Raw genomic sequence first — 16,391 nt, 5'->3', positions numbered from 1 at the left:
AGAGAATTAGGATCTTTAAGTAGGAGGTCTGTTAGTTCATGTCCTCTTTCCAGAGAAGTTGGTTAAGAACTATAGGAAAAGGTGGAAAATAGTGCCATAACGGGACCTATGATTATTTTTTGTTACCCTCGCCCCTTCAAAGTTGTAAACTACACCGAGCAGGATTCCTTGTTCTTCCTGTATTTTTTTCAAACAGATCTAGATACTATACATCCCTTTGTATCCCATCTAGAGGGCAGCAAGCTTATGCTCCCAGACCCTTTGTGCCACAGTGTACCTTGACTTCTATGGGTGAACCCCATTTTTTTTCAAAGGAAACACCATTATCTTTCAGGCAGGTCTTCGGCTACAGGGAGAGCAGAAAGATGAACTAGTCAGCTGCCCATGGTCTCATTTTCTAGCAGCAGGACTTTGTTTCTCCAGGAGCTGTGGAAAAACTGGGGTTGATTGGTAGATTAATTTGTAAATTCTAGGCATGCATGCCAAGCTGTTTAGGATCTAAAGTTGTAAATTTAGCTAAAAATTTATGCAAAAGTATAAATTGACATAAGAAATGTAAAAGATATATAATAATTCTGATAAAACAACCAGTAGGTTAAATTTGGTAAAAGTCAAATTATCTTTAATTATCTTAAAAAACAACATTAATTTATTGACATCACATTTATTATCTAGTACCTTACGCATAGACCTGCCATATAGTGAGAAGCTCCTCTTTCTTGAGTAGAAAGAAAGTGGGCAGTCATTTAGAAGACACTTTAATGTTAAAACTTCACGACAGGAGCTGCAGATTAGGCAAGACTCCCTCCTCCACTTTGCATTGAGTATCTATGAGTAGCATGCATATGTCCTATACACAGTCTCGTCAAAATATTGCTAGTCAAACTCAGCCTGTTAGGCTGCTAAGGCATTGGCCCCATTTAGCCAGTATTTTCCGCTCAGCTGCCACAATTCTATAAATACGCCACGACAGTGGTGATGAAATGTCTCTGATATTTTTATACTAACTAAATATAGGGTAAATACTCTGCTTTATAATAAAACTTCATATGTTTAGGAATGAATAATTTTTTTATGGGAAAATGAATATTTTTAAAAATGCTGAGTCTGTGTTTCAATGCCATCTCAGCCCAAGAAAGTCATTCCATGTCACTGACCCAATGTGGGAACATCTCCCACTACCCACTGCCCCCACCTGCACAGTCAAGCAAAGGAAATAATCTGTAATGTGAATCGGAACTTTTAGATGAAAAAGCCAACAGCAGATCTTTGTTACCATCCACTCAAGCACTTGCTCGGACAGCCAAAACTACCATTGTAAGCGAAAGGATAGTTAAAAGGATTTGCTGCAAAGCAAATCAAGAATGATGGTCAGTGGCTGAACACAAGAAACCTGTCTTTTATTCACTGACAAAAACTCAGCCTGCAACTGTTATGAATTTTGACGAATTTGATAAGTGTATCCTGAGAAGAACTGTATGGAATTTTACGAAAGAAATGAAATTCCTAGACCCTACAAAGTCACAGAAGAGCTAAGAGAGCAAATATCTTACAATGGTAGGAGTCACTTTGAAGAGTTCTGCTGCAGATTAGCTTCCGATTTTCGCAAGTTGATGGCTGCAAGTTCCTTATGGAACGAAATGATGGTGTTGCTTACACAAGATTTTTGAGAGATGCAGGAAGGCAGACAGTCCTTCGAAAACTTCGTTTTCCTTGATGAAACGTGGGTTAATCAGAATTACACTGTTGCAAAGTGTTGGACTGACATGGCCTCCAAACAAGCAACAGGAGTAAAGGAAATCGCCTTATCATTCCTCATGCAGGAACGAAAGAAGGCTTTGTCAAGAATGCTGAACTATTTTTACAATCAGATGAATGCTGCAGTTTTCAAGCAATGGTTTAAGACTCGGCTGTTACCTAACACCCCCCCCCCCCCCCAAGTCTAATTGTGGTGTACAGTGCATCCTACCACTCAATGGTAATTGATAAACACCAACATCATCTTGGAGAAAAGCAGCGATAAAGGACTGATTGATAAAGAACGGTGCACATCCATGTGATGACATGCTGAAAGTTGAACTCTATTACCTTGCCAAAAAATGTGTAATGGAAAGAAAACTTACGTGTTTTATACACTTGCTTCAGAAGCAGTACATAAAGTTGTACGACTCCTCCCATACCACTGTCAGTACAACCCGATAGAGCTCATATGGGCTCAGGTAAAAACTAACATTTCCAAGAAAAATACATTCAAAGTTGCTGAACTTAATTTTGGTGGTGTGAAAAAAAGTTAAAATGAGAACAAAGATAAGTGAGTCAAAGGATTAGGATGTCTCAAAGACTTATTAGTCCATCCGAGGAGACATTGTGTGCTCACTTATCTGTAGGAGCAGGTTTTACTGTGCATTCACAGTGTCGTAATGATTTTGTCTAGCTTCCTTTTAAACCCTTCCACACAGTTGCTGTTTGCAACTTCTGGAGGCAGTTTATCCCATGTGTCACATATCTTGTATGTAAAGTTCTCACAAAGGGATGTGTTGTATCTCTTCAGTTCTAGTTTCCATCCATTATTTCTTGTCTGGTTTTCGTTTAATGTAAATAGGTTACTGTCTACTTTTGTTATGCCTTTCAGCACTTAAAATATTTCTTTTAGTTGTCCACGCAATCGTCGTGTTTCTAAGCCATACATGTTCAGGCTCTCTAGTCTTCGATAACCTATTTGCCTGATGGATGGAATTAACTTTGTTGCTCTTGCTTGTACTCCTTCAAATCTATTTTGTCTTTTCTTAATGCTGGTGACCAAAACTGTACTGCATATTCAAGATGGGGTCTAACTATTGATGTATAGAGCTGCAGCATAGTTTCCTTGTTTCTGTATTTGAACTGTCTCTTTATGTATCCCACTAGTTTCTGTGCCTTCTTTTCTGCTTTTATGCTCTGTTTTGTGAATTTTACCTCCTTGGTAATAATGACTCCAAGGTCCTCCTCTTATTCTACACTATTTATGTCATTCCCAAGCAGCATGTAGCTGGCATGAGCGGTGTTTGTTCCTGTTTGTATAACACTTTACACTTATCTACGTTGAAAGGCATTTGCCATTTTTCTTACCACTCACCTATTTTCATTAGATAATTTCTTAAACTTTCCATTGCATCTGGGTCTGCTGCATTTACACCTAGTTTGGTGTCATCTGCAAATTTGGCTCTCGTGCTAGTTAAGCCTGCATCAATGTCATTAATGTAAATAAAAAACAAGAGAGGGCCAAGGACAGAACCCTGGGGAACTCCGCTTGTTACATCTGCCCATTCTGATTCTTCACCGTTTATTATGACTGACTCTGTTTTCTGTATGTTAGCCAGAGGTCCGCTACAGGTTCAATATTATAATAGACAAAAAAGATTCAATACCAACAGTTGAAACTGAGGATACGAATATAGAAAGAAACACAAACAGAACAAAGGTTTATTTACAAGCTTATTAACAAAGATAAATGCAGAATGGTTTTTCCTATTTACATAACAAAAGTAAAATCTTGCAATGCGTGAACTGGGGAAACAGTGAGGTATTGAAAATACTTGCTGGCCAGTTTGGCAGCAGTCAAAAATCAATGCTTGAAGCAATGGCTTCACAAGGGAGAGCTGTAGAACTTTGGACATCTTGACTCCGCACTGCAGAAAACAATGTCTATTCTTGATACTCGAAGGGCAGGTTACTCCTCAGAACCAACTTGTTGGACGTTTCTTCTCTGAAGGCTTGCTCCACATCGGAATACCTCTGTCGTACTCTCTAACTGAACGATTTGACCAGATTCCGATCAAACTCTCGTGCACCTTCTTCCTCTCATATCCTTCGTCTGTTCCTTCTTCTCTTATCTCTCTCTGATGATCTCTGTGATCTCTGATGGGGCGGAACATAACAGCGAACGTCATAGACTCCCGACAGGAACTTTTTAGAAGGATCTCGACGAAATGTTGCATCATTAATCGCGGCGTTCCTAACGACATGTCAGCACCTGTTGAGTTCCATATCCCACCTGACAATTCTAGAACAATCATGAGAACAGGCGCCTCCAACATGTGTGCGAATGCCCCTTTGCTGCAGACCTACTTGAAGAAAATGCATTTTCCCTTCCTTTAATATGTTTTACTTCGCTATAGAGTGATTACCATGACACAATCCCCCAAAAGAAAAAAAATGAAATCAACTGATTTTTTTTTTCTAAAGAGAAACAAGAATCAAACAGCAGGGAACAATTCTGCATAAAGCTTTAATCCAGTTAACACGCACACTTCACTCACACACCCACTCGTGCCAAAACAGAAAACAGTCATTAGGCGACTCATTTTGAATCTCTAGAGAGGCTATCAGCTATAACATTATCCTTTCCTCTTAATTTTTCGTTTTCTGAACTCTGATTAAAAACTTCGAAATTTTTAAGTAAGTCTGAGATTTTCTCAAAACTAACTCCTTTCTGTGACACTGCTACTACGAACACGGGCGGTGCCCACCTCACTGGGCGTTCTTTATAATTCTGAAGCAAGTTTACATGCATCCGCTTTGCTCTACTCTTACCCATATCAATTGAATAATTTGGATTTCCCCTCTTCTCTGAGGTTGAGAAAGGACCTCCGGACTTATAAGATAAAGCGGGACCCTCTTTCTGTACTAATACTGAAACTTTATCTTTCACACAGAAACTTATTTCTTTCACTCTAAGATCATGTTTCCATTTAGTCTCCCCTTGACTTTCACTCTCGTTCTCCTTCGGTAGTTGCTAAGCATCTTTTAAATTCTTTTTATAATACTCTAGATTAGTTATGTAGTCCTCATAACCTTCTTTAAGCATTAAGTTACATTTTAACATTTCCAAAGGACCTTTAGCGGTGTGACCGAAAACCAGCTCGAAAGGACTAAATCCTGTAGTGTCGTTCGGTGCCAACCTTAAAGCTAGCAGAGTTACAAAAGGTAACTTTTCTTCCCAGTCATATTCAAAATTACTACACAGTTTTCGTAAACAACTCTTTAACGTTTGGTGAAACCGCTCCACAATGCCTTGTGATTTGGGATGATAAGGTGTGGAAGTTACGAGTTTAATGCCTAACTCTTTCATTCTATCCTTGAAATACTTGGAAACAAAATTACTACCATTATCACTCTGTATAACAAGGCAGACCAAACTTAGAAAAATAATCTAACAATCGTTTAACTACGGTCCTCACTTTACAGCTACTTTCGGGTATCGTCTCTGGATAGCGGGTTAGTCTGTCAATGATTGTTAACAGATATATACTCCCTCCGTTACTTCTAGGCAACGGTCCGACCATATCGATAACTACATTCTCAAAAGGTTCGCCTACTGAAGGAATATTACACAACGGAACTCTGGGAATTATTTGATTCAGTTTCCCAGCAATTTGGCATTCATGACAGCTTAAAACATACCTCTTTACTTCACTTTTCATTTTAGGCCAAAAGTATGCCCTACTAATACACCTGAAAGTTTTATTTATTCCCAAATGTCCTTGCTCATTATGTGCTAACTTCAAAACTAGTTCACGAAGCTTCCTAGGAACCACTAATTGTTCGGTGATTTCCTCTTTACTACCTGACTTAGGCTGAACATAACAACACAAAACTTTGTCCTTTAAACAAAACGTTTCCTTACACGCATTATTGAGATCATCATCCAGTTCACACTCAAAAATTCGTGTTAGTGTCTCATCTTCTCTCTGAAACTTGACTAGCTCGTCCTTATTCAAAAGGTTAGTGCCTAATTCATCACCATAACTATTACTCGATTCCACTACATCAACTACGTTACTCTCGACAGCTACACCTTCCATTTTGATATCACTGTCACCGATAGAGTCAGGTCTCTCAGCCACACTATGCCAAGATCAACCTTGCCACCTCCATCACACTTGTTCGAATCCATGAACTCACTCTCGTTCGAATCCACAAATCACACTCGTTCGAATCCACGAACAAATTATGACCATAGTCTATGTCTGTATCTAAACCCTACGTAGTTACTACCATTTCAGGCACTGGAATATCCCTCACAACAGGATTCACATTCTTGGATAAAGCTAAGTCATTATCGTCAATAATGGCAACGCCATCAATAGGCAAACTGTCAACAACTGCTAGTTTCACTTTTCCTGACACTACCTGACTTTCTAAGTTTAACTTCAACAAAGGATAAAGAACACGTGTTGGGAAATCCACCTAACATGACTTTTTCTTCCATATTGATTTCAGCCCTGCTTGGCACTCTCTCCTAATTAGTGAGACAGCAGCTCCTGTGTCTCAAAGCAAGACTACTTCTCTCGAAAAGTTAACTAGAGACACTGGTTTCTTAATGTCCTTCCTTTCTACTGCACAATTTCTCGCTAAATGCCCTTTCCCATTACATCGGAAACAAGTTAATTCTGAGCCACTAGATGCCACTTTATTCTTACAAAAACCTTAGACATATGACCAAGGTTTTCCGCATGGCATAACAGGAACATTCACTTTTTACTCACATTGCTATTACTAGAACTGAAACTTTTACCGTTAAACTATATTCGTCTGCTAACTTAGTTGCTCCTGCAAAAGATACTTCACGCCTATCTTCTATATAAAGCTTAATCTCAGGGGATACGTTATCTTTGAAGTTTTCTAACAACACTTAAGTTCTTCAAACCATCAAAATCCTCAACTTCAGCAGAAGTTAACCAATCAAAAAACAGCCTTTCTAACTTCTTACTGTATTCTACATACGTAATATTCTTGTCCTTTCTCAAACTTCTAAATTTCTTACGGTACACCTCCAGTACTAGCCTATACGTGCTAAGAACAGTTTCTTTCACAATATCATAATCATCACATTCCCCCTTAGACATAAAACTATACTCGGTAAGTGCCCTACCCCTCAAAACTGACTGTAAATAGAGAGTCCACATTTCTTTAGGAGAACCTACTCTTTCCATTAAATTCTCAAAACACATGTACATTTCGTTACGTCTTCCTCATCAAACTTTGGTACTAATTTCAACACTGCACTCAAACCTAAACCATCAGCTCCACTTTCGTTCTGGCCTGTCTGACTGTTACGAGTGCTTTGTCTTATCCAAGCGATTTCCAACTCATGCATTCGTTCTTTCTCTCTTTCTTCCTGCTGCATTACCAACATTTCTCTCTCTTGCTGCATTTTCATTACTTCTCTCTCAGCTGCCCTTTCCTCTCTCTCAGCCGCTCTTTCATCTCTCTCATACTTTTCTCTTTCTTTCTTTTCAACTTACTCACGGAGATCATTCCCCTCTAGAACTAGAAGCTTATCCGACTCAATAAACTATTTCACCATCTCACTCATTCTGGTTCTTTCTATATTCTCCCTGTTTCAATGTTACGGTGCCAAGTATCCTGGCAAGGGGATATGCATATAGAAAGAAACACAAACAGAACAAAGGTTTATTTACAAGCTTACTAACAAAGATAAATGCAGAATGGTTTCTCCTATTTACATATCAAAAGTGAAATCTTACAATGCGTGAACTGGGGAAACAGTGAGGTAATGAAAATACTTGCTGGCCAGTTTTGCAGCTGTTGAAAATCAATGCTCAAAGTGATGGCTTCACAAAGGAGAGCTGTAGAACTTTGGACTTCTTCTTGACTCCGTACTGCAGAAAATAATGTCTATTCTTGGTACTCAAAGGGCAGGTTACTCCTCAGAACCAACTTGTAGGACGTTTCTCCTCTGAAGGCTTGCTTTATGTCGGAATACCTCTGTCGTTCTCTCTCTAACTGGACGACTTGACCAGATTCCGATCAAACACTCATGCACCTTCTTCCTCTCTTATCCTTCGTCTGTTCCTTCTTCTCTTATCTCTCTCTGATGATCTCTGCTTGATGATCTCTCTGATCTCTCTACTCCCTCAGGGCATATATATACGGCGATCTGGGGCGGGGCTGAAGGGGGTGGAGCATAACGCGAACGTCACAGACTCCCGACAGGAACTTTTTTAGATGGATCTAGACAAAATGGTGGCATCAGTAAAATCGCGGGCAATTCCTAAACATATGTTCGGCGCCTGTTGAGTTCCATTTCCCACCTGATGATTCTAGAACAATCATGAGAACAGGCGCCTCCAACACGTGCGCGAATGCCCCTTTGCTGCAGACCTACTTGAAGAAAATGCATTTTCCTTTCCTTTAATATGTTTTACTTCGCTATAGAGCGATTACCATGACGTCAACCCAGTCTGCTGTTTTTCCTACAGTTCCTAAACCTCTAACTTTTGTCATCAGTTTCTTGTGTGGTACTTTGTCAAAGGCCTTTTGGAAATCTAAGTAGAGAGAGAGAGAGAGAGAGAGAGAGAGAGAGAGAGGTGGGGAGGAAGTACCTGGGGAGACTTGGCAGTGGTGTGGAAAATCCCTACTACACGTATGTGGCCAACGCCTTAGCTGCCTAAAAAGCTGAGTTTGAATATTGTCCTCCAATTTGGATGATCTGATGATTGTCATCTCTTAACTGAAGGTCGAATTGCTTCAGCTTCATATTACCTTTTATGCTATCTCCTACTTATATAAAAATGGATAATTTGTTTAAAGTCAGTGATCTCAATGACTCTTTAGTTGCCTTGTCTGCTCTTCATTCCCATCTATACCCACACAAGCAGGTACCCAACACGGCCAACCATTGTACATCTTGTATTAGGTGATGAAAGGGCATCCACTTTTTCAATGAGAATAAAAGACTACTCGAGTCAGAGTATATGATAAAACTTTTCCCAATCTTTACACCATTAAAAACATATTGTACAGCTTCAAGCATGGCATAGATATAACTCTGCTGTGAATATCAAACATGGAGTGGGTAATTTCTTCTTGATTAACTCATTTACTATGATTGCTACACAACCAACTTCATTTTCTAACATAGAGCCCTCAGTATACAGACATCACCATACTTACAAATAAGTTAAGTTCTGGATGGCAGTTTGTATATTGAATTGTGTGCATAAGGGATTAGGCTTGTTCTTGTTTCTACTGTTAGTCATATCATGACATGTTTTACCTCCAATAGAAAATGTGCATTTCTTTCCCCTTCCCTACATTATAACTTCTTTAACCATCCACCTCGGAGATGTGAACTCCTAAGGTAACACGCTGCTGTCTCACTTGGGTAGTTGATACCTTTTTTGTGCTTATGTTGAAGTATTCATGATTACTTTTGTATGTTATTTTAGACCTGTGAGTCTCTTGCTGGAGCTAGGGATCACTTTCTCTCATTCTCACACATAAAGCTACCTGATTTATTTATAGAATATTCACACGTCATTGGCTTGTGCAGGCCGCACAGTAGTGTCCCTACTTCTGACAGATCGAAGAAGGGATTAAATCCAGGCATCTGTGTTTGTTCACAAACATAGATTTACATGTGATTTGATCCAGGATGTTCAGTTGGAAATTATACAGATATGATTGGAAAGCTGGCACAACAATACACATAATGGTAATAATACATGGGTTGTGACAATAATAAGATATCTGTACAAAATGACGTACCAAGAGAATTTTAAATTTTTATTGCTCTTGACTGCATGTCTCGCTCACAGGTTCCTTGGTGTTTGTGGTTGTAGTTGTGTGTAGGCCCACACACATGGGCGCTATGTAAGTTGAAATTATGAAATTCCTCCTCAGGACGAGATGTCTTTTAACAAAGTGCTCAACTGGGTTTTAGAGATAATGCATACATAAAAGGTAATAGAGCTCTCATTGGAATATACCAGCAGTCTGACTCCCCAACTCTTGCCTTAAGTCAGAGGAGCCATCCTCAGTACTCGAGCTTCTGTTAACTGCTATTATGGACATTTCTTTAAGGATGGGGCAGATAAGTCCATCCCAACCCATCAGATTACAGATACACACACTCACACACACACACACACGCCTAATGGTTACATCAGGTATGAAAACCTTTGCCAGGGATGTTTCCTTACTTATGCCTAGACCCACAGTGGTTTCAACTCTGGCAGAAGTAGACACTGGGGAACTTTTCCTGAGGGAAATGCTCAGCACATCAGTTGGCAGGAACAGGTGGTGGGTGCTACAAGTAGCCTCCTGGATGATTCTGCGGTTAACCTACAGAATTTAGCCAAGGCTAGAAGGCAGTTGGGTTCCCACAAGTGAGCTCTCCTGTTTTGAATATCTTGATGATGGTCCGTTCTCTCTTTCCAACAGACTATTAGTATGCAGATCATTCAATGCTGCCATTCTTTTTGTCTGTAAGATGAAAAAAAACTGTTAAGTCTGAAGATATTACAAAAATGTAGTTATGTATATATATATATATATATATATATATATATATATATATATATATATATATATATATATGCTGTGCGTGTGAGTGTGTGTACATATTAATAGTTTGCAGTGAAAAACTAGTTTTGTGCTATAAAAATTCAGTTTCTGACCAGAATTATTGTTACAGGGCAGGCACATTTTGGCTGATGATGTTACACTGTGTCCATCCTGCAAGTTTCCTGCTATTAGATCTGAGTTACTGAAGTGAGTATAGCATTAACATTAGTATGTTTGTGTTCCTACTGTGCAAGAGTATGCTAACGTTATAGAAACTTGCTTTTGGTTCTGTTATGTATTTTGCTTTCTACTTGATGAAATAGAAAGTGACAAGAAAGTACGTGAAAAGAAGGTTCATTCTAGAACTGGATGGAGATGATGGTGGCATAAATGGGGTCAAGGAGAAGTTGTGCATTGCGAGTTTGAATGGAGTCAAGTGATTTGGGTGCATGCCATGCATGTATGAAGAGCTAATTAGTAATTGATAGTGGTCAGATTTCGGGGGGGAAGTAGAACGTTTTTGTAACATTGGTAAATACTGGATGGTGAGGCCTGAATCGAAGTGGCAGCGAAAGGAGGAATAGTAAGTCAGCTAAGTCCTGCTGCCATTATGGCATCCATGGCAAATTGCATTTCTCATAAAACAACGAATTATTCTGGTAAACATTATGAAAAGAGAATAAACATATGCTATATTGCTGGAAACTTATCCATGTCACTTGTTATGTAATTTATACTAAAATTAAGCACCAATAGACAATAAAATAAACTTGACTGCCGAAGCAAAAGTAGTAGTTTAAGCTCCAACAAAATTCATCCATAAACGATGGACTATCGAAGTCAGGACTTAGTAGTCGATAAGTGTGCTGTGGCTTTCCCCCACCCATTCCCTCTTTACGGTGTCATATGTATACAAAGACTAAAATATAGTACTATTAGATACTTTACTTAAGTTCATGTTAGCAAAATAATCGTTATTGTTAAACTACCAATTCATACAAACATCATTTTAAAAACCAGAACAAATAATCATGATTCCAAGCAAACGATTTCATCATTTTAAAAACCATGCATACAAATAATCATGATTGCAAGCAAACGATTCATGCAAAAAAATACATGCAGCATCCAGTTCTTTGTTAACAAAGTAATCATTGCCAAAAAACAAAAACAAAAGTAGTCAAACCTGATCCAATTTGCCATTTGAAGTGTCAACTAGGATGAGCATAACGGAACACGACTGAGGTTCTCTTCCATAACCTAGGCAGCTCTCCCAACCTGTGTCATATATGTAGGTAGCATGCATGAGCACATTACACAATGGTTATGGCGATGAGGGCTAATTCTTCTAATTGTGGCCCTTGTACATGAAACTGTTCATTTTCAAGGATAAGACTAAGAGCAACGCAGACATAAAAGCGTCTCTTTTTCTCTGTTTCAAGGACGAATTTTCTGCTATGACACGTAGTATTTTAATTAATAATAAATACTGCACATAGATAGATTTTCTAAATTATATTGATCAATTTAACTGCTTGTAAATATGAGGGAAAGGAAAGATTTGATAAATATAGACATTACACCAAACAGACTATGCTCGATTAAACAACTGCCACGATTTCTGACTAACTTCTGATTTAAGCGTAGTATTTCCCATTTCAGTATTCAGTGACAATTTAGAGCATAAAGTGTTAATATATTGTGTACAAATAAATGTATTAGATATGAGAATGTAAAGGTTTTATAATGGTATAATATATTTTATAAACAATATTAATTAGATGTAAAAGCAAATGTTATTGTTACTATGTTTACATAGTGTTATGCACGATATAGAAACAACAGGTAGTCCCACGCGCAGGTCCGGTGTATTTTTATGATGTCACACAAACCAGTCGAAGCTACAATTTACTGATGTAAACATTAGGATAATTGCCTTTTTAACACTTTGAAAAGCAATTTAATAAATATCCCCTCATAGATTTAAGCAGTGAATGCAATTGTGAGGTGTGGACAAAAAGGCAGGTAGTAGTGTACTGACTTTATTACAGGTAAGGGAAAATTCAAATATACAGCATGCGGGCGGAAATGTGGTTACCGACCCGCGAGAGATTAGAGTGGGTCGGCGAGACCCGATTTGTGTTTCTTGAGAGATATAATACAAAATACAAAAGTACATAAAATATGATTTCACAAGATATATACATTGGCGGAAAGCCCGCTGAACGCTCTCGCGGAGGGAAGTAAGAACAACGCAAATGTTGAACTACATACAGAGAAAATTGTGAATAAGCATTGTCCTTACAAATACTCCCCCCTTAAGACAATAATTAGCCATAATTGTTGGCTGATTTCTTTGTACTTCCGACTGTTACTCGCGGAAGCGAGCGGGCTGGCGGAGGCACCCTCGGGTGCGCGAAATCAGCTGCTGTGGTAGATCCTCGGGGATTTCAGGGGATGGGATGCCTCCCCTGAGGTGACCCTCGGGGGGTTCGACCGTCTTCCGAGGGCGGCCGCGTCTACGACTGGGAGGTTTGGCGACCGATTGAGCCGCTTCTTTCCGAGGAAGATTGAGGCGCCCTATGGAATCCGTGTCGGCGGATTCTTCATCCATAAGGAAGGCTGGTTTCAGGCAATAGATTGTGACCCAGTCCTCGCGACCATTTATGGCTATGAGGTACGCCTTGTCGGTGCGTCGTAGGACACGGAAGGGGCCTCGGTAGGGTCTCATTAGCAGCGGGCGGCGGGCGTCGTCCCTGATGAAGACGTGTTTGCATGATGATAGGGCCTTCAGGAGGAAGTGTTTGGTCCTGTCGGAGAAAGTTTTGATACAGGGCGTGAATCTCCCAGCAGATTCCCGAAGTCTGGCGATGGAGACGTCGGCGTCGTCAGCATTGGTCAGGAAGAACTCACCAGGGACTGTCAGTGGTTCCCCGTATACCTTCTCCGCGGGTGATGCTTCGCCGTTCGCCTGCGGGGCGGTCCTGAGGATGAGGAGGACCCATGGTAGCTGGCTCTTCCAATCTTCGCCGGTGCAGCGTGCCATTAGGGAACCCTTGAGTGATCAGTGGACTCTCTCCACCATGCCGTTAGCTGCCGGGTTGCAGGCGGTGGTGGCGTGTAGCGATGTCCCCATTAGGCGGGCCAGGGCAGTCCACAACTCCAACAGGAAAATGGGTCCGCGGTCTGTCGTGATCTCATCTGGCACTCCGAATCGACTGATCCAGCTGGCGAGAAGGGCTTCGGCGCACGCTTTGGTGGTTGCCTCCGACATCGGCGTTGCCTCAGGCCATCTGGTGGAGCGATCTATTATCGTCAGAAGGTATCTGGCGCCTCCCGACGGGGGCAGGGGGCTCATGACGTCTATGTGAATGTGGTCGAATCTTCGTTTCGGCTGCGGGAATTCCCCCATGCCTGATTCTGTGTGCTGACTGACTTTACTAGTTTGGCAAGGCACGCAGGTCCTGGCCCACTAGAGGGAGTCCTTTTGAATTCCATGCCAGACGAACTTCTCTGTCAGGAGGCGCATCGTCGTCCGGCCCGAGAGGTGCAAGAGTCCATGTATGATGTTGAGTACGGCTTTCCTTCGGGAGGCTGGGATCAGTGGGCGTGGGCGGCCCGTGCTGATGTCGCAGAGGAGCGTTGTGCCCGCGTGTCTGGAGGGCACGTCTTCCCACCTGAGGGTGGTGATACCTGTGCGATATGTGGCGGTCTCCGGGTCGGCGGCCTGTTCCTGGGCGAGGTCTTTGTAGTCTATCCCGAGGTGCACGGCGTTGATTTCTATCCTCGAAAGGGCGTCCGCCACGGGGTTCTTCTCGCCGGGCACGTACTGGATGGTGCAGCCGAACTCCGCGATGGCTGCCATGTGCCTCTGCTGTCTAGCTGACCAGGCGTCGCCCGCCTTGGAGAAGGCGTGCACCAGTGGGCGGTGGTCTGTTCTGATCATGAAAGGGGCGCCCTCAAGGAGGTGGCAGAAGTGGCGCACTGCTTGGTACACCGCCAGGAGCTCGCGGTCGAACGTGCTGTATCTCGTCTCAGCGGGTGACAGTTTTTTACTGTAGAAGGCAAGTGGCTGGGGACCGCCCTGGACCATCTGCTCGAGAACAGCCCCGCAGGCAACGTTGCTGGCGTCGGTGGTGAGGCGTAAGGGTGCAGTAGGGTCTTTGTGGCATAAGGTCGCGGCTCATGCAAGGACCCTCTTCGTCTCGTTGAAGGCCTGCTCTTGTTCAGCTTCCCACGTCAGGTTCTTTGGTTTCCCCTTGAGGACCTGCGTTAGAGGGGACATGGTGCGGGCGGCGCCGGGGATGAACCGGCGGTAGTAGTTGACCATTCCGATGAACTCCTGCAGGGACTTGACCGTGGTTGGGGTTGGGAACTTCTGCACTGCGCCTACCTTCGAGGCCATGGGGCGCACGCCTGCCGCAGAGATCTCGTGGCCGAGGAAGTCCGCCCTCTCGTCCCCGAAGATGCATTTGTCGAATCAGACGACCAGCCCGTTTTTCTGCAGGCGCTTCAGGACCGCTCTTACATGGTGTAGGTGCTCCTCCGGAGACCTGGAAAAAATTAAGATATCGTCGACGTAGCAGACGCAGAAAGGCAGGTCCCCCAGGATGCTGTCCATCAGGCGCTGGAAGGTGGCCCCTGCGTTTCTCAGGCTGAAGGTGGAGTAATGGAAGATGTAGGAGCCAAAAGGCGTGATGATGGCAGTCTTGGTGACATCCTCGGGGTGCACTGGAACCTGAAAATAAGATTTTAAGAGGTCCATTTTCGTGAAGACTTTCGCTCCATGGAGGGCCCCGGTCAAATCCTGCATGTTTGGCAAGAGGTAGTGGTCAGGGACGGTAGCAAGGTTGAGTCTCCTGTAGTCTCCGCAGGGCCTCCAGGTGCCGTCAGGATTCCGTACCATGTGTAGGGGCAAAGCCCAAGGGCTTGACGCTTTCTTGCAGATGCCCATTCGTTCCATTTCCGAGAACGCCCGCTTTGCATCCTGGAGGCAGCCCGGAGGGAGTCGTCGGAACTTCGCGTGTGTCGGGGGGCCCGTGGTGATGTGGTGGAATATTCCGTGCTTGGGCGGTGTCCCTGCCGCCTGACGAAGTTCCGGTTTGAAGACTTCAGGGAATTCCTGCAGGAGGTTGCCGTACTTGTTGGGGGCGACGGTACAAATTGTGGTGGCGCCCGGGCCCGCTGCGAGTGGTAGGGAACGGCATGCCCCCGTGTCGAGGAGGCGTTTGCGGCCCACGTCAACCAGGAGGCCGTTCTGTGCCAGGAAATCTTTCCCCAGTTGTGGAATCCTGACGTCCGCGATGATGAACTTCCAGACGTAGTTACACCCCAAGATGGATATCTTGAGGGACTTCGTGTCGTAGGAATGGATGGGGGTCCCGTTTGCGGCGACGAGGGCAGTTGTTTTGTCAGGTTCGCAGCTACGGTCTTTTCCTGATGGCGGGAATATCGAGTGCATCGCCCGTGTCCACCAGCATCCTCCGGCCAGAGATCACATCGCTGACATAGAACCCTACGGTGTGTGGTTCCGACGAGGCCGTTGCCACGGGCGGCTTTGGTTTTGTCTGCCGTCGCCGTTTTTTGACTGCTGGAAGGTGCAAGGGCTTTCGCACCTCTTGGAGTATCTCCCGAACCTCCGGTGGTAGCGGCACCAGGAGTTTTCGCCGCGCTGCATGTGGGAGGACTTCCCTTGGGATACGGCGCCGATCTTTTGCGTTGGGTCGTCATCGTCTTCTTCTCCCTTCTCTGTGGCTAGGCACACGGAGGATCGGGGGGCAGCGAGCTTTGCAGCATTGCTCGACAACGTCAATTTTTTTGCTTTCTCCAGAAGTTCGTCGTTGTGGAGGGTATATGCATCCGTCAGCTGCTTTTGGACATCTGGCTCGAGTTGCCGCAGGAATATTTCGCGGCTCAGGCAGATTTCTTTCTTTTTCCAGTCGGAACCTACTTCGGGCAATCGGACGAGGCCCATCACTGTGTCCCAGGCATCCTGTGGGTCGGCGCCGCGCATGGGGTTCATAACTAGGTCGAGGTGCGGG

At 43.2% G+C, this 16,391-nt stretch overlaps 1 protein-coding gene across 1 annotated transcript in view; it reads left to right on the top strand.

Moving 5' to 3' along the window:
• The window catches only part of LOC135216338 (WD repeat-containing protein 19-like), a 927,827-nt gene that overhangs the window by 899,620 nt on the left and 11,816 nt on the right, over positions 1-16,391 (top strand). The window contains 1 exon segment of the mRNA XM_064251544.1: positions 10,481-10,557. Coding sequence (XP_064107614.1) covers positions 10,481-10,557 — 77 coding nt within the window.

This window comes from Macrobrachium nipponense, chromosome 6 (assembly GCF_015104395.2).
Source record: "Macrobrachium nipponense isolate FS-2020 chromosome 6, ASM1510439v2, whole genome shotgun sequence".
In the NCBI taxonomy this organism is placed as follows: Eukaryota; Metazoa; Arthropoda; class Malacostraca; order Decapoda; family Palaemonidae; genus Macrobrachium; species Macrobrachium nipponense.
The sequence above is the reverse complement of the archived record's forward strand: the minus strand, read 5'-3'. Positions and strand labels throughout refer to the sequence as shown.